The 16,808-nt window shown below is 38.1% G+C and overlaps 4 protein-coding genes across 4 annotated transcripts; 3 read left to right on the top strand and 1 right to left on the bottom strand.

The window, feature by feature from the left end:
* Positions 1–3,517: 3,517 nt before the first annotated feature.
* LOC113463109 (cytochrome b561 domain-containing protein At2g30890-like) lies at positions 3,518–5,964 on the top strand. Its single transcript, XM_039131598.1, has 4 exons — positions 3,518–4,218; positions 4,541–4,702; positions 5,012–5,160; positions 5,281–5,964. Exons 1-4 carry the CDS (start codon positions 4,078–4,080, stop codon positions 5,570–5,572), a joined length of 744 nt encoding a protein of 247 aa, XP_038987526.1. The 5' UTR covers positions 3,518–4,077; the 3' UTR covers positions 5,573–5,964.
* A 1,357-nt stretch (positions 5,965–7,321) lies between these two features.
* LOC113463111 (pentatricopeptide repeat-containing protein At2g13600-like) lies at positions 7,322–9,637 on the top strand. The gene has a single exon (XM_026807015.2). It carries the CDS (start codon positions 7,322–7,324, stop codon positions 9,635–9,637), a length of 2,316 nt encoding a protein of 771 aa, XP_026662816.2.
* Positions 9,638–9,639: 2 nt separating this feature from the next.
* Positions 9,640–11,380, bottom strand: LOC103713226. The gene is made up of 3 exons (XM_008800081.3): positions 11,152–11,380; positions 10,082–10,150; positions 9,640–9,972 (listed from the first exon to the last, which is right to left on the bottom strand). Exons 1-3 carry the CDS (start codon positions 11,330–11,332, stop codon positions 9,680–9,682), a joined length of 543 nt encoding a protein of 180 aa, XP_008798303.1. The 5' UTR covers positions 11,333–11,380; the 3' UTR covers positions 9,640–9,679.
* A 1,090-nt stretch (positions 11,381–12,470) lies between these two features.
* LOC113463110 (uncharacterized protein At4g18257-like) lies at positions 12,471–16,463 on the top strand. The gene is made up of 3 exons (XM_026807008.2): positions 12,471–12,924; positions 15,001–15,318; positions 16,119–16,463. Exons 1-3 carry the CDS (start codon positions 12,650–12,652, stop codon positions 16,321–16,323), a joined length of 798 nt encoding a protein of 265 aa, XP_026662809.1. The 5' UTR covers positions 12,471–12,649; the 3' UTR covers positions 16,324–16,463.
* The last annotated feature ends 345 nt before the right edge of the window (positions 16,464–16,808 follow it).

The following is a 16,808-nucleotide window of genomic DNA, read 5'->3' as shown; positions in this document are numbered from 1 at the left end:
ATAAAAATCATTACATAGTTCTGAAGTATTTTAGTTGTTTTTATGATTATTTTTTCTTTCAACTAGAAGAAAAATTCAGCTTGGATTTTGTAAGAGCAGTATAAATAGAGGGATTTAATCAGTTTCATTGTTAAATAAATGAAAGAAAAAGAACCTATAACCTTATTTTGGATTTTTTTAAAAAAATTTGGGTTGGATGGGCTGAGAAAATCTCCTAGTGAATCATTTATTTTTCTCTGGACCTTCTAATAAGCACTCAAACCACCAAAGTAATACGGTAGCTCCATTGCCACCTAAAAAGAAGGGCTACCAAACAAAACGTTGTGGGCAGAACCTCTCTCATGGCCAGCAGCATCTTTAGACTTGCAAAAAGAAGCATTTTTGTTCCTTTGTTGCTGGGCACCAGCGTATAATTGCTTGGGTTTCAGCGGATGTGGTCCAATTAATAGTTAAAAGACAAGCTCGAATGAGCAAAGTCAAAATTAAAAAGGTTTTTTATAACATTGACTAGAAAAAAGAGAAACTGCGCTTCAAGGGAACACTAAGGAAATTTCAAGTATTAAAAATGGATTTTTTTTTGTCATTCTCCTTAATATCAAATTTTAGTTGGGGTTGCATCTCAAATAAATTATTTATCTAAAATTTTGAGTGATGTTTTTTACATGCAAACTGCAATATTCATTCTATTTTGATCCACTCCACAACCTTTTGATTCTAGGGTATATTACAAAAATTCTTCTGAGATTAGAAGTAAATTATACTTACATACAATAGTTAGAAAAATTTATGCTTATCCTTCTGAAATTTATTTGGATCCATTACTTAATAAATGTTAGCTAACTCATTACTTTAAATGGAACCCAAATGTCATATCAAAAAAAATAAAAAATGATTAAAATAATTTTAAATGATATAAGATATGTATCCTCTTTTCTATTTAAAGATGGTTTTGATTTTTCATATGGGGTAAAAGGTTTCATTAATGCCGTTAATTTAACTAGATGTAAGTATATATTTTACAAATTATTGGATGCAAATGTAACAAATGTAAATTTCAGAAATTTTTTTATAATTTACTCTTATCCTTATCATCTTTTCTCATGTCTCTTACTAGAAAGAATTTTGTAGCATGGCTTTAAATTGTTCAAGCGTTTAGTAATAGTGTTTCTTGAAAAGAGTCACCGAAGGATGAAAAATAACGTTAAAGATGCTCCATCAAAGGCTACTTACAAAATTGATACAACATATACCTGAAATGCCCTTTTTTTTTTAAAGAGAGATGAGAAAAACTTTTTTACATAGTAATACAATCTAATTTTGCTGAAATTTGGTGTAGCATTAAGTAGCAGTTAAAAATTATCTTTGGTTATATTCTTTGTAAGATGTAAAGTACAATATCAATGATAGGTCTTATCTTAGCAATCCCTTTATTCTAACAACTTGCATCCCAATTGAGTATATGTATTCATAAATATATGTTAAATGTCAATGCCTCCTAAAAGATTTTGTTCCTGAAATCCCCATTATTGAAAAGGGACAACCAAGTTGACAAAACATTCTCCCCACAAAGGGATGCCTCAGCTAGGTGGCAAAACTTTCATTAATAAAATAAAAAAAACAAGATACGACCCCCATGTTTTTCCCAACGAAGAGCAAAGTTCAGGACCATAAGAACATGGATGTTGCAAGACCACAATTAATAGAATTCCCTTTGCCCCAATAATTCATTTTGGGAGACCCACATGCGATCCTTTAATCTTGCCCCCAGTTAGGTTAAGAAAGAAACCTCATCCATGATTATGCTTTAAATGAACTCTCCCATCTGTCATGAGCCCATAATGGATAATGGGCAAAAGGTCTCGATTTCATAATCAAATTCGTTATTCTCACCATCTTAACCTATTGATAGGAGAAGAAAACCAATTACATCAGCCCATGGTTTTGTTCCTTTGAGGGTCATGGTCATACGGTCAAAGTAAAGCATGTGAAATCTCTTGTTTTTTGATGTGAAGTGTCAACCACAACATGGATAAAGGTTTAGTGGGGCCTTTGTCTTAGAGTGATGAGGTGGATTTGTAGCTTGCTTTGTCACTTTGGCATCATTAGGCTTCTAGATTATGTGGGTGGTCCAAAGTCTAATGAGTATGTTAGTGAGGCCCTATGGGCAAATCCTGCACTGACTAACAAAACTCCCTTTTTTTTATCCTGCCATCCTTTGTCATGTTAAATTATATTATCATGTAAGAGAGTTTAGCTGTACCAGATGGCCATTGTTAACTTCTTCCTAAGTTATAATTAGTCTTTTATAAACAAAGTAACAATTGTGGCCGATACAATGATTTTAAAAGCTACAAGGAAAAGGAGAAGGTTGTAAAGTATCAATGATATAGAATTCTAACGAACATTTGTGTCTCCGATCAAATTCGGCCGGTCCCATTTAGTGGATTCGATTGATTTAGCTAACCCACCGTATCATACAATTAGACTTATTTTGTATCTCATAAGCATACTTTATTGGATTCATTTCTAGCAGATAAAAAGCGATCACAAATTCACAACGGTCGAAGGCTAAATAATTTTCTGCTTTTGATTCACTAAAATCATGAACCAAGCAAAATATAACATGCTCTTAAGACCTGCAAATAAGTGAATCTAGGTGCATTAATCTCCAAAGAAAATTGAACACTACATGCATGATAGAGTCTATGACCATAACTCTGGATTTCTATATGGTAACGCAAATGTGCATTTAGACTTTTCCATCCATGTTCATGCATCGAAAGCATCTACGTAAAACTCATTATCAAAATTAGCAGCCAATTAAAATCTAATATTGGGATAGATCATTATCCTTAGTTGGGGCCCAGGTTTCTATCAACATGGGTTCTCGAATTGGCACCATGCTGAACAAGGACTTATACTCCATCTAACCTGGTTTATAATTTTGACCTAAGTCACAACTAAAAGTCCCCACCAACCTCTCAGCGTGGTCAATTGTCGTAGATACGCCGACTTTGATAGCAATCTTTGAAAAGCGGCGATTACTTCTTAGGCGCTCCCCACAAAGGACTGTGGGGGAGTATGGCACATGGATTCTCCTCTAATGGCTTGATCTCAGGAGTTCCTTAGATGCATTCTTGTTATCCAACCCAACCAGTTATTGCAAAGCCTAGATGAAATCATGACATCACCAAGACCTTGGTCTCTTGTACGGTAACTATTTAAAAAGATTGTCTAAAAGGAGCACTGCTTCTTATTGTGGCCCTGGTGGGGAAATACCGGAGGATAACAGAGCACAATTCCATCTCCCTGCACCCCACCGACCACGTTCCACTTGTTTACAAATGTATTACTGTTTGAAAGTATGGCCACCTTTTCTTTGTGCTCCCTGCTACTCCACAAACCTCACCATCATACCAAAAAGTTGAGAAAGCTGGAGCTAAAGCCTCGCATTCCAGTCCCCACGTAGAGATTCTTAATATATTTAAAATCTATTCACAGCCAAACCATCCAAGGCCTCTAGTCTATTTAGAGGTTTCCCTCGGCAGGTTGGTTGCTTTTGGGATTCCTTTATTGGCCTTCAAGCTAGCTTGGGATTCTTCACATAATATAGTTGCTTGTGGAGAGGTGGTGAAGGAATTCAAGTGTCTGTTTCGGCATTGTTTATATGCTTGAAAGGTTACTACTGTGATCCGAGCATACTTTGGAAGGGAGGGATTTCTTCTTTTTTTTTTTCAGGGGGTACGTATCATCTGTCTGCTTTTTATTGATCTTCAAATGCACATTGGTTTGCTACTGAGACCAGAGGAAGAAAATATAGGAAAGGCTTTGCTTGCTGCACTGGGTTAAGCTCGAGGAATAGCTCTAATAAATATATTCCGAGCGATCTGTAGTATTGGAAGAGGTTATTGTTTTGCTTGGTCATTGTATAGAATTTAGGTTGCTTAGACTCCAACAAGGCTGAGGAGTAGTACAGGCAGTAACTGCACTTGAGTTTTGAGTTTTAGTTCTCTTTTTCTTTTCGATATTTTTTGGTTCTCTTTTTGTGTGGAAAGAAAGCTTCTCCAGCTTGAAAGAATGCTCGCTTTGGAAAGAGGAGTTTTCTTGGGATTAGCAAGCCTTCTGATTCTTATTCTTCTCACACCATTGGTGAATTCATCCCGAGACCCCCATAAACCAAGTCAAAGCCACAAGACCAGACAACAAAACCAACTGAAGGTAGTTCATTCTGCTTCAGACTTTGTAATTGTTTGAAATTTAGCAGCGCAAGGAACTTTTAAAAGGATTACATCTCCATGGTCATTTGCTGAATTTTCTAATTTAGGTCTGATTACAAATTGCCTGAAAGTGATAACTATTAAACTTGAATTAGAATTGTTCCTTTCCCTCTTATCTTTCTCTTGTTGGTTGAGGTGGGAATTGGGTAATGTAGCCTAACCTTTTCTCTTTGTCATGTTAACTGAGTTATGTGTTGGTGTACACTGTAGATACATAATTTGAAAAGCCCTCTGTTTTGACTTCTTTGTGATGCTATCTGCAGCTGACTCCTGAACTCTCATTTCAAATCACACTCCACGCATTCCTTCTCTGGGCTTCCATTGGTTTCTTGATGCCTATTGGGATAATCATAATTAGGATATCAAACAGAGTTGAATGTGGCAAAAAGCTCAAGGTTCTCTTCTACTCCCATGTCATTGTGCAGGTAAGCTCTATCACATGTTACATCATCCACAGCATTTGCAGTGCACAGAACTGTATTTAATTTATCTATTGGATGGTGGTCTCTTGTCTCTTTCTGGCCATTTACATATTTTGCTTCCACCCTCGTACTTTTTGAGCAACCAGCAACATCAGAAGTACTAGGTTTTGTACTTGGTAACCTGTTATTGGTGATTTGAAGGGCATTTTTAAAAAAACAAGCATGATTTTACTCCACTAAGTCTCCTCATAACATTTTGCCATGCAACCTTCCACACACATTACCATATTTTCTTTCATTTTGAGTTGACAGATGATAGCTACCCTGCTTGCTACTGCTGGGGCAGTTCTGGCTATAATGAACTTTGAGAATTCCTTCAGTAACACTCATCAGAGGACAGGGTTGGCACTTCATGCATTGATATGGATTCAACCTTTGATTGGCTTTCTCAGGCCTCGCAGGCATGTAACACATTTTTATGCATTAAAAGAAGAAGATGTGTGTATTGCTTGCTCTTTTTTAATGCTCTTTTCATCAAGAGCTAACATTGAGTGTTCATTTCTTGTTTTATTTTTTCTCAGGGGAGTGAAACTAAGGAGCATATGGTACTTTGTGCATTGGCTACTTGGAATTGGAATTCCTATTTTGGGGATCATAAACATTTACATTGGCCTGCACACCTACCATGAGAGGACCTCCAGAAGTGTAAGGTTGTGGACTGTTCTCTTCACTGCAGAGATTGTGATCATTGCTTTCATCTATCTTTTCCAAGACAGGAGGGATTATATGATGAAGCAGGGAGTGATCCTAGGTGATGAGCAGATCAGACCCACTGACCATATAACTGTCCAAGTACCAGCCAGAAAGAGTTAGTATCAATTACCTAGTGGAGAGCCAAGGTCCCAAGGGCTTGTTTTCATGTGCTCATGAACTATTTTAGCTCTAGCATTGGCTCAAACTCTTTTGTTCTTCTGTCAGTGCATTCTTTTAGCAACATGGTGAAAGTGTTGGAAACTGTCAATGGAATGGAAGTATTGGAATTAGAAAAGGATGTTATGTATGAGAAGTATGGTATAGTGGGGGCTTTGCTGCTTAGAAATTTTTTGAGATGTAGTCTGCTGCTTAGAATTGAGATCCATTGTGTAATATAAATTTAAGCATCTGTGTACAATGATCAAATAGGATTAGTTGCAATTCAAGACTTCTCCTTTCTGTAATTATAATTTTTTGTTTCATCTTCTGAAATAATACAGCATTTGAACATATTTTTATTCCAAGTGATGCAATGAATTGTCTAGGACAATAAGCCAGCCTATAATCTCATGTCCTTCTTTCCTGATCCTAAAGGGTTTCTTTTGCAAAACTTGTGCTATAGCTGCGTGCTTTCCAAATTTATAAGCCTTCATTAATTCTTCTCTCTTTCATACAAAACTTGATAGAATGTCTCTGCAGGTAAAATTACTAGTTAAACGATCACTGCTAATTTACCTGGAGATCAAAATTTATTTGAGAGATGAAAAGGTGTTTCATAAAACAACTTAGTCAATCAAGACTATTGATTGTGAGCAGTGGCCACATTGATGTCTATTTATTCTTCCAAGTTGGCATACAACATAAAACTAATTTGTGCAGAAAATCCCTAAAGTAGTTTCTTTCTCTACTTAAATATCCTAATCCAATCACAACAACTTCATATTGAAATCCCCAAAGTCGATTACTTACTTTTCCCTTCAATCAATGTCCTCCTTGTTATTTAAAGTTACAAGTCATTAGTTGCCTATGATTCATCTATAGCTGCACCAGGTAGGAGATCTAGATGCAAGAGTATAGAAACTATTATTAAAAATTGCAGGAAAGGGGAGCACAAAGGAAGTGTTTGCTTGATGTGGGGCTTGTGCACCACTTGTGAAAGAGAGTTGCATGAGAAAAATTCATAAAGCATCTCAAACATCAACAATCAGGACAAACATTTTAGATCCATGCAGGTCAACCAGGTCGGCTCATCCGACTCAAATATATATAGATTCGATCGAGATTTATTTTTCTGAAATATCAAAACCGGGCATATCACTGTAACAAATATAAAAGCCTAAGGTACGGAATCCAAGAAACAAGATGGCCAACTTAAATGAGATATGATAATTTATTTATGGTCTAATATTTTTGTCAATACATTATCCTTATTTTATTCCGAATTGTAGTCTCTAATTAATTATATAGCAACGATAAGGTTAAATGGTGAAGCCTTGTGCTATGGTTGCGTAAGCAGGTAGAGTACATGTGTCGAGCTAGATCAAATGACCCCAGATCTCAAATCTCGGAAATCCGTTCGTCCTGTTGATCTGGGTAGGTCAACCTCTTGACTTGTGTGGAGTCAGCCGACATTCCAGCTGTCAGGGTCAACCACTACAAAGCTAACATTCTTTTCGCGACAACAATCTTGGGCATAACGTGCCCACCTACAATAGTGATGAAGCATGGAGTAACCTCGGAGTCATCAGTTCAAGCTCTGCTGCTTGAAGGCATCAGCACACTCCACTCCAACCTCGTCAAGACCTCCCTCGGCGCTTGCTCCAGCATTCAGACTTTGCTCCGGCCAACGCCGTAGACCTTCTCGATGAAATGCCCCACACAAACCCGTCCACCGCGAGGGCCGTGATTACTGCACTCTGTAGAGCAGGTCAAGTTGCCAAAGCACGGGAGGTCTTTGATGGCATCAAAAACCAACGGACCCCTGATTGTTTGAATGCCATGATTGCTGGGTACGCCCTTAATGGCTGTGACTCAGACGGTCTGCAACTTTTCAGGAAGTTCCAGACATCCGGTTTTGATCCAGATGAGTTCACGCTCTCACGTATGCTTTCCATCTCTGCCAACCTCAATGCATTGGATGAAGGAAAACAAATACATAATCTCATAGTGAAAAAGAATCTGGCCGTAGACGTTGCGGTGAATAATTCCCTGATCAATCTTTATTTCAAGTGCAAAAGTGTGGGTGATGCTGAGATGGTTTTTAGCTGCATGCCAGAGAGAGATGTTTATACGTGGACGGTCATGGTTTCGGGCTTTGCAATGAGTGGTAGTTTGGAGAAGGCCATGGATTCGTTCAATAAGATGCCATGCAGAAACACGGTTTCTTGGAACTCAATGATCAGTGCATATCAGAGTGAAGGATATGATGAGATGGCCCTGGACTTGTTCTATAAAATGAGGGAACAAGGCGAGGCTCCTAATAAGCCGACATTTCTTGCAGTTTTGAAGGCATGTGCAAGCCAGCACTTATTGGAGACTGGTCAGGGTGTTCATTGTTGCCTAGTGAAATTGGCATGGATAAAGAATGTCGATATCAGATGTACATTAATGGATATGTACGTCAAATGTGGTGAGCTTTTAGATGTTCAGAGAGTTTTTAATGAGATTTCAGAGCATAACGTAGTGTCGCGGTCCATCTTGGTGGCAGGATATGCTCAGAATGGGAAAATTGAGGAGGCTGAGAGGATTTTTAGTGGATTGTTGGAGAGAAATGTGATCTCTTGGAATGTTATGATTGCTGGCTATGTGCAGAATGGGATGCTAGATAGAGCATTTGGTCTTTTTATTGATATGATCAAGGATGATGTGAGACCAAACTGCTTCACCCTTACAATCCTCCTTAGTGGGTGCTCAAGTTCTAAATTTACGAGAAGTGGCAAAAAATTTCATGGATATGTGATGAAAGTGGGCTTACAGTCAAATATTTCAATAGGAAATTCTTTGATCACTATGTATGGCGAGCAAGGAAATGTTGGATATGCCCGTTTAGTCTTTGACACGATGCCTCAGTATGATGTGATCTCGTGCACAGCAATTGTGGCTGCTTATACTTCTAATAATGATGTAGCTGAAGCTCGAAATGTTTTTGATCAGATGCCACAGAAGAACCTGATATCTTGGAACACCATGATGTTTGGCTACCTTCAGAATAGCAAACACATCGAAACCAACACTGTAACTGGGATGACCAACCTGGATGCACTATCATTCTTTTATGAGATGGAGCAATCAGAGTTGAAACCTGACCAGTTCTCTTATAATTGTGCTCTAAGTGCCTGTGCCGCCATTGGTGCTCTGGAACAGGCCAGAGCAATCCATTGCAGAGCTATCAAAAGAGGGTTAATAACAGATTTAGGAGTGGGGAATGCATTAATTACTGTATATGGGAAATGTGGAGCTCTTAATGAAGCAGAAATGATCTTTCACACCATGACCAACCCTGACATGATATCTTGGAATGCCTTGTTAACAGGATATTCACAGAATGGACGAGGAAGTGAAGTCCTAGATTTCTATGAGAAAATGCAAAATTCAGGAGTTCAGCCAAATCATGTCACATTTATAAGCTTACTCACAGCTTGCAGTTATTTGGGAGAGGTTGTGAAAGGTCAGCAATTCTTTTATGCTATGGAGAAAGAACATAGTATCAGTCCTACCAAGGAGCACTATGCTTGTATGGTAGATCTTCTTGGCCGAGCTGGCCATCTTAAAGATGCTGAATCTATTATCGTAAACATGCCAATAGAACCGGATGCGGCTGTTTGGGGAGCATTGCTTGGAGCTTGCAAAATATATGGAGATACTGTGATTGGTAGAAGAGCAGCAGATCAATTCTTTCATTTGGAACCAAATAATTCTTCTGCTTATATTGCACTAGCTGAGACTTTTGCAGCAGCCAGATTGTGGGAAGATGTGGCAAATTTGAGAGCAGTAATGAAGGAAAAAAGGCTTCTAAAGGAACCTGGATGCAGCTGGATTGAGATAAGGAACCAAAAGCACATGTTTTTATCTGGTGACTCCTGCCACCAGCAAAAGGATTCCATCTATGCAACACTCTATGGCCTTTACAGTAGCATGATTGAAGAAAGTTATGTACTAGATTCTGACCTCTTGGTTTTGGTATAGTATGATCAACAGAAAATGATAGCAAAAACATGCACTTTTACTTCATGGAAAAAGCTGGACATAACCAGTCAATATAGCAATAGATAATATGGCTACTGGTGGGAGAATCACGAATGCTCCAATTGTTGCAAAGAAAATGGAATCATTTCTGCGAGCAACTTCATTCAGATAGGTCTGTCGCTTGATGTTTCTTCTCTGTGAAATGGTTAAGGAATTCCGACTTGCTTTCAGCTTTTTACCTAATGGAAGGCTGAAATCACCTTCTCTGTCCCCTACCAGTTCAGAAAGTTGTTCACGAATTGTGGGCTTGTGAGCGTCACCATCACTCTCATATCCTGTTAGGGAAGTCCGCATCAGTTATATTGGAACAAAGTGTTGGTTTTGTGAATGTATATGATGTTGAGAAAAGATCTGCCAAGCAATCTCTAGATAACATGTACATACCGCTGCCAGGGAAGGTGGAAGAAGAAGTCAGTTGTTCCAAGAGATCCAACTGAGTGCGGGCAGAAGACCCTATTAGAATCGAGCACACAGGCATGAGTAATTAATTTATTGACAAGATAAGGCTCCAAAAATATGAAAGAGGAAATGCAGTGAACTACTTTTTCTCAGATGGAAAGACATGATCTGTATTTTGCATTGCTAGATAAACTGAAGAGCCATTAAACAATATAGCCTGGCCAATCTCCAATTCCAGCTCTCAAACATGACAACAACCTTGTTGACCAATTGCTTGGACTTCTGAGTTTAGAAGTCGTGATCATTGTAATGATGTATTCATCAAAGTCGATGATGGATTCTAATAATTGAAGTCGAAGGGCTATTGATCCATCAGTATTTACTGGCATATCATATCATTATCATAACATTTGAAAGTGAGTAATCATTCTGTTATTTAATTAGCTTTCCTTTTATTTTCTACCATCAGTGTTGTACATGATTAAATATTTTTTTAAAAATAAAGAAATGCCTAAACTTTGACATAAAAACTGAGAACAGGAATAAGAAAGTTAATGATTTCATAACAATTAAGTGATAAAGAACCGACATGATGATTAGGACGTGCAGCGGAGGGAAGAGAAGCCTCTGCAAGGGAGAAAGAAAAAAGTGGTACAACATTCGATTTTCGTTTTTTTTTTTTAAAATCAACATAGGATGTAACTAGTGATTGCAATAAACTGCGAAGGAAGAAAGCAAAACTGGACAGTTGCTAGTGGTTTGGTTATGGCTAATTCATGAATCCAGCCTGAGCAAGTTTCCTAAGGCCTAGAGGACCTTTTTATATTCTATTGGCGCTTGCTAAATCTCTTCACTTGAAAGCTACTGATCCATCTCAGCTTGTTCTTTGAACTAAAAGTTCAGCTATGCTGTAAACTAGATGCTTCTACGCGATGAAGATGCAATTGCCTCATGATTCAGACTTCTAAGGGCCATGCAAGCATTCTTCTATGTGTTAGACTAGATATCTACGTGATTTCTTTGTTCACAATGAAACCAAAGGGAAGGGACTGTACCTGATAGACCGTGTTCTTCTGTAACACCTTCTGATTGTGCTACTTTGCAGGGAGATACACTCTTCTCTGAGCTTGTGGGCTTCACGAAGACAGTGAGCTTCTTTATTGGAAACCTCTCTGAACCCTGAATCCTAGGAGGAGCCGTTGGGAGAGAGGAGGAAGGGGCAAAATTCCAGGCCATGGATTTCTCTAAGAAAGGTTGGACAAGTTCATGAGGTTATATTTTTTTTGAGAGCAATTCCATGCCATTATATCATGTTTGGGTATCAACCACAGAAACAGAAGAAACGGAGCACCACATGTTTGTATTTGTGAGAGCTCAGTTTAAAGCTTCTGGAATATGTTCTGGGACGCTTATCAGACATTCGAATGGTCCAATGCGGCACGGACTTGGTTTCTCATCAGGATTCGTGTAGTCGCATGCGATGCATGTAAGCATCACGTCAAAACTCGTGCTTTACATGGGTCTTAATGCAAATCCAATAACTTATGCTGCATAAGACCATCGAATGATCCCTTGTGCATTACATTCAATCCTCTTTTCGGGAGATGTAATGTGAAAAATTGCTCAGGTCGTTGCCATCATACTGTCACAATAGCTTTAGCCACAAAAAACATGATTTGATGCAACAGAAACTACATACAATAAACTTGGCAAGTGATCTTGTTTATCATTTATAATACCCCATATGGAATAATTAATGTGGAAAACCACAATATGTGGCGTTGCAACTCATTTATATAATATGTGGCGTTATAATTCATTTATATGTTATCTCCATTACCTTACCATGGGATAGCAAACTTGGTTCAGCCTAGTCACAATTATGTTGGTATATCTAATGAGCGCATGAAACAAATCTTCTGTCAATGTTCAAAATTTTAATTCAAATTTGAAATGCACTAGAAATAACAATCATATTAGCATAAATTATGGTTGGAATGAATCAAGTTTGCTATCGCATACAAGCATAACATTTTCATCATACTTATGGAAAACTACTCATATAGATTAGTGAAAAGACATTCATGTACATATTTGTGATTTGAAGAGGCCATACAAATTGCATACAAATCACAAATTTGAGGGGCTTATATGTGATGGATATTGGAGCTTAGATATCCCGGATTTGGTGTTCCAAAAATTTGAACTGGACCGTAGGACCGGTCTAGGTTTATAAATCTATAGGATAATAATTTATTAGTTGGTGCGGAACAAAGACATGGAGCCTATAGCTTGGTTACCGCCTTACCGGGTGAGGTCCAGATCAAAGTCCCCGACTCATCACGCCGCTTCATTGGCACGTGATAACCGGTTCCCGAATACCCGAACTTGATCCCTTCTCTCTTCTTCCCCCCTGCGCGTCCGCTCCGAGAGCTTCGTCGTCGCGATCAAAGCCTGGTTTTTGCCCTTTGGTTTCTCTCTGTAGTTATCCTTTCTCGATTCGGTTCCAATTTGAGGGAGAAAGAGAGGAACATAGGGAAGGGGGGGCGCGAGATGGCGGGGGAGGAGGAGAGGAGGAAGAGAGTGGAATCGCTGGGATGGCTGACGGAGTCGTCGGTGATGCCAAAGAAGCGCAAGGCCATCGAGGGCGTCGGCGCATCCTCCATCGTGGAGCTCAAGGCGCAGCTCTACCGCACCCAGGAGCAGGCCCGCAAGGCCAAGGAGTCCGCCCCTGATTCCTCTTCCGAGTTCCTCCGCGCCAAGAAGAAGGCCCTTGCTTCCGACCTCTTCTCCCAGAAGAACTCCGGCGTCGATTCCCGCGCTAAAAAGTACGACCACGATCTTTTTCTCTTCGAAATTTGTTTTATTAGCGACTGTTGTCCCTAATTTGGGACTATAACCTAGGGCAAGATTTGATTTTGCTTGCAAAATGGTATTTTGATGATTCTTGCGAAACACCACCATCTGAAAATGATGTCTTTGTAGCCATGAGACCTGCAAAACCTAATTGCTTATGTTATCTCGCAAATATCATGAATGTCTCGTGGTCATTATAATAGTCAACTTCACAGGTTCATGCTCCGAAGAATTCTCATTAGTTTTGTGGCATGAGAAAAGATAGTTGTTAAGTTGGTATGGCTGATGACTATGTGGTGTGCATTTCGCCGTAGTATTCCTTTTTGATAATCTAGAGAACATGTTAGCAATGGCGGCTAACATGAGTAGTATGCACTATCATTCACGCAATAATTTTTTGAATGTTGATCACCTATTCATACCTTAGCTATTAAATTTTAACTTGCGGTTCCTGCACCAGCTTCTGAATCTCGGTCTGCTCCTGCACATGTTTCCTAGTTAGTCTTGCTTGCAATATACTTTTATATTTTATACCTCTGAGCAACCACAAAAACAAAAACAAAAACAAAAAAGAGAGTAACTTTTTGGAAAAAAAAAAACCCAACACAGACATGCAAAAATACACAGGCAGAGAGGCACATTGCTTCATGTTTTCAGAAACACTATAGGAGGATTGAAAATTCCAAACATAGGCATCCCTCAGTAGAAAGGCAAGTTCTTAGGCATGGTAGAGAGAGTTAGGTTTCTCTTCTTTGATCCCAAAAAGGGTGCATTTGACTGTATCACTTTGAGTAATGTCATCATCTTTCTGCAGTAAGTATCATTGATCCTTGGATCTATTTGTTACCCAACCAAAGATTAAACAGAATCTGTCATGACTGTCTAGTATACAGATACACACACATAAATACATACATACACACATACATACATACATACATACATACATGCGCATGCACACGCATATGCACCCACACAAAAATTTAATCAGGGCTAAATCGTCTGGCAATTTAGCATTCCTATCTTGCCACAATTCAGCTTACAGATGACTTATATTGTAATTTTCCTTTATCTGATCTAATAAGCTGTCCTATCCCTTCACTAAAACTCAAGGCGTAGAAAAGGGGGAGAATACAAATAACTTTAATCCTGACCATATGAAAAATTGGATCCTTAGCTATGATTTTGAGTTAAAATTAATTTTTAAGTCTAATGAAATTAACTAAATTACATTAATCTAATCATAGAACTGACCTAACATTGTGCCACCTATTCCATAATATATGAGCTGGGATTCTCATCAAAATTTGATAGATTTGTGTGATCTCTAGTTTGATCAATCTTTATCATATGACTTTGATTAGGGAATAAATGTTTGAAGCTGATTATTAAATCCGGACTTAAATTACTTAGGACAAGTAGTTCTTGTCTTTTCTTATGGGATGGTTGAATATTACAATAAATTGATTCAACTTACCAACTTAATAAATTGTAAGTTTATGTAAACCGGTTATTATATATGATTGAAATTCAAACTATTGATGAGTAGGGATGACTGTTGAGTAACAATTCATAAGGCTGATTGCGAACAGTGGTCAAGGTTTGGATATCATAGTTATAGTAATAGAATGACAGATGGCTAGTTTTTGATAAAATAAATGATTGACGAAGGTAGAGAATGGTAAAACAAATTCTTAACGTCCATTTGTGGCTTTGAAAATTCTTTGGGCTTAGTGGCTGATATCTTGTTAGTATATAATCATGATCCCGAATTTCTTTAGAAGACAAGAAGCATTGTTCTGAGATATTTTTCTGTGTATGGTTTCTAAAGCTCAACCGTTTAGTTATAACTGTGTTCTTTTCCTGTGTGCTAATGAATATTGCTCAGCTAATAACATAGAATACTTTCTCACAATTCAGTTGTATGTATTCTGTTGCATTTATTTACCTTTATTTTCTAGCTTGCATCCCAAGGAGGATATTGCTTACTGTTTTTGTTTAAAAAAAAATGCGTATCATTTATACTTTTGGTTATTCTAATAATCCAGAGACAAGCTGGAGATGAAAGCTGTAAATGATGGCTCAGCTAGTTATGCAGCTTTAGAGAGGAAAGCCGAGCTATATGAGAAACTAGCTCGAGGTCAACTTCCAGATGAAGAAGACAAAGAGAAATACTGTGTGGATTTCTTCAGCAAGAGTCTTGAGCAAGATGAACCAGAGCAGCCAGAAGGCCATGACGGTAATCATTTTGTACCACCAGAAAATGAAGATGATGATGCTGATGTCGCACCTTTAAATGCAAAACCGATTGGTCCTGGTCGTACAAGTGCCACGGTAGACAATGACGAGCATAAACGTTTCGTAAGGTATGATTTGCTAAATATAGTCCTTGTAGCTTTGTAAAGATCCTATAGTGGTACATGTCCTTTTACATAGTATGTATACATTGAGTTGTTTTTTAAGATTCCTGGTCCCTCATTTCTGTGAATCTGAATAAAATTATAGTATGTGAAAAATGCATAGCAGTGTGATGATTTTGTGCAGCTGAAGTGGTGAACAATATCAGATCAGGGCCTCTATATTACTATAAATGATGCTGCCAGTGATATGGAGTTTTTTTAGAAACTTAAATGTGTAAAATGATATAATTCCCCCCCCCCCCCCCCAAAAAAAAAAAAACCCAAAAAAAAAAAATTCATGCTCCACACCAGAATTTTGCTACCAGTCCCTGAAAATATGTTGTGCTTCTTGTTAAATATTATTTTTTCGAATAGTTCAAATTTGAAGGCTCCAACTTATTCAGAAATTGCCAAGCTGAAGTTAAGCTACAACATCAGACATTTTCTTACTCTTGAACTTCTCATTTTCAGAAGGTATATAGAAAGAAAGTGCACATGGTGTGGACCATTTTCTGTCGCGCTGAGTTGATTCACTTATGTAGTTGCTTTAGTTTAATCACCATGGAGTGCTAAAATATCTAGTCTTCTATGATCCAGTTTGATTGGTTATCTGATGTCTTTCTATTTCTGGTAGGAGTAGAACATCCATGTATGGGTTTACATTTTTCAGATGGACAAGTCATTCCTCCCATATGTTTTTGCATGAATGAAATGCTTGTATAGATCAACTCCTCTGATTTTCAATTGATGTAAATATCTGTCATCAGGGAAGTTCATGAGGAGGTCAATCAGGCAAGGCAAAAGGCAACGACACTCAAGTTGCGCAGGCAGGAACAAGAGGTTGCTCGCAGGGAGAAACTTAGGCAGGCTTATCTCAGAAAACAGCTAGAGAAATTGACTTCTGCAAAACAAACCAGTTCAGCTGACAACTGCTCACCGGTTGTAGATCCAGAGGGTGTTGCACTAAAATAATTGTTACGTGTGTCATTTTCTCCAAAGTGTCCATGTAGAAGGGACGCTCTATGAAAATTTTGAGTTCATTTGAGCGACATGATCTATGTGCAACAATTATTAGCAATAATCTATCATTCAACATACCAACATATTATCCACACCAACTATGACCATTAGGATGATATTTTCCTTCTAGTCCTGAGACGAGCACATCCCAAATGATAATTCATTCAAATGGATTTACATGTTGGTATGTCTAATGTTTGGCATTGGAGTCCTGAGACATGCTTTAAGGCTGTATATATGTATGCATGTATGTAGAGAGAGAGAGAGAGAGAGAGAGAGAGAGAGAGAGAGAGAGAGTTTGGATACCGATGATCCAGGCGATCTACTATTGTTAAACTGCTTATACATAAAAATATTGTTAATGTTTATACATAAAAAAAATCATATAATCTGAAAATCTTTAATCAATGCTTTGAGTGATTAAAAAATATATGTTA

Source organism: Phoenix dactylifera, chromosome 11, assembly GCF_009389715.1.
Source record: "Phoenix dactylifera cultivar Barhee BC4 chromosome 11, palm_55x_up_171113_PBpolish2nd_filt_p, whole genome shotgun sequence".
Taxonomy (NCBI): Eukaryota; Viridiplantae; Streptophyta; class Magnoliopsida; order Arecales; family Arecaceae; genus Phoenix; species Phoenix dactylifera.
The sequence above is the reverse complement of the archived record's forward strand: the minus strand, read 5'-3'. Positions and strand labels throughout refer to the sequence as shown.

Excerpts from the sequence above, each read along its gene's own strand:
- LOC103713226 (XM_008800081.3), bottom strand. The coding sequence starts at position 11,332 with ATGGCCTGGAATTTTGCCCCTTCCTCCTCTCTCCCAACGGCTCCTCCT. Across the intron at positions 10,151-11,151 it reads AGAAGAACACGGTCTATCAG|GGTCTTCTGCCCGCACTCAG; the intron begins GTACAGTCCCTT and ends CGATTCTAATAG. Across the intron at positions 9,973-10,081 it reads TTCCACCTTCCCTGGCAGCG|GATATGAGAGTGATGGTGAC; the intron begins GTATGTACATGT and ends CTTCCCTAACAG.
- LOC113463109 (XM_039131598.1), top strand. The coding sequence starts at position 4,078 with ATGCTCGCTTTGGAAAGAGGAGTTTTCTTGGGATTAGCAAGCCTTCTG. Across the intron at positions 4,703-5,011 it reads ACTCCCATGTCATTGTGCAG|ATGATAGCTACCCTGCTTGC; the intron begins GTAAGCTCTATC and ends TTGAGTTGACAG. Across the intron at positions 5,161-5,280 it reads GGCTTTCTCAGGCCTCGCAG|GGGAGTGAAACTAAGGAGCA; the intron begins GCATGTAACACA and ends ATTTTTTCTCAG.
- LOC113463110 (XM_026807008.2), top strand. The coding sequence starts at position 12,650 with ATGGCGGGGGAGGAGGAGAGGAGGAAGAGAGTGGAATCGCTGGGATGG. Across the intron at positions 12,925-15,000 it reads GTCGATTCCCGCGCTAAAAA|AGACAAGCTGGAGATGAAAG; the intron begins GTACGACCACGA and ends CTAATAATCCAG. Across the intron at positions 15,319-16,118 it reads GAGCATAAACGTTTCGTAAG|GGAAGTTCATGAGGAGGTCA; the intron begins GTATGATTTGCT and ends ATCTGTCATCAG.
- LOC113463111 (XM_026807015.2), top strand. The coding sequence starts at position 7,322 with ATGCCCCACACAAACCCGTCCACCGCGAGGGCCGTGATTACTGCACTC.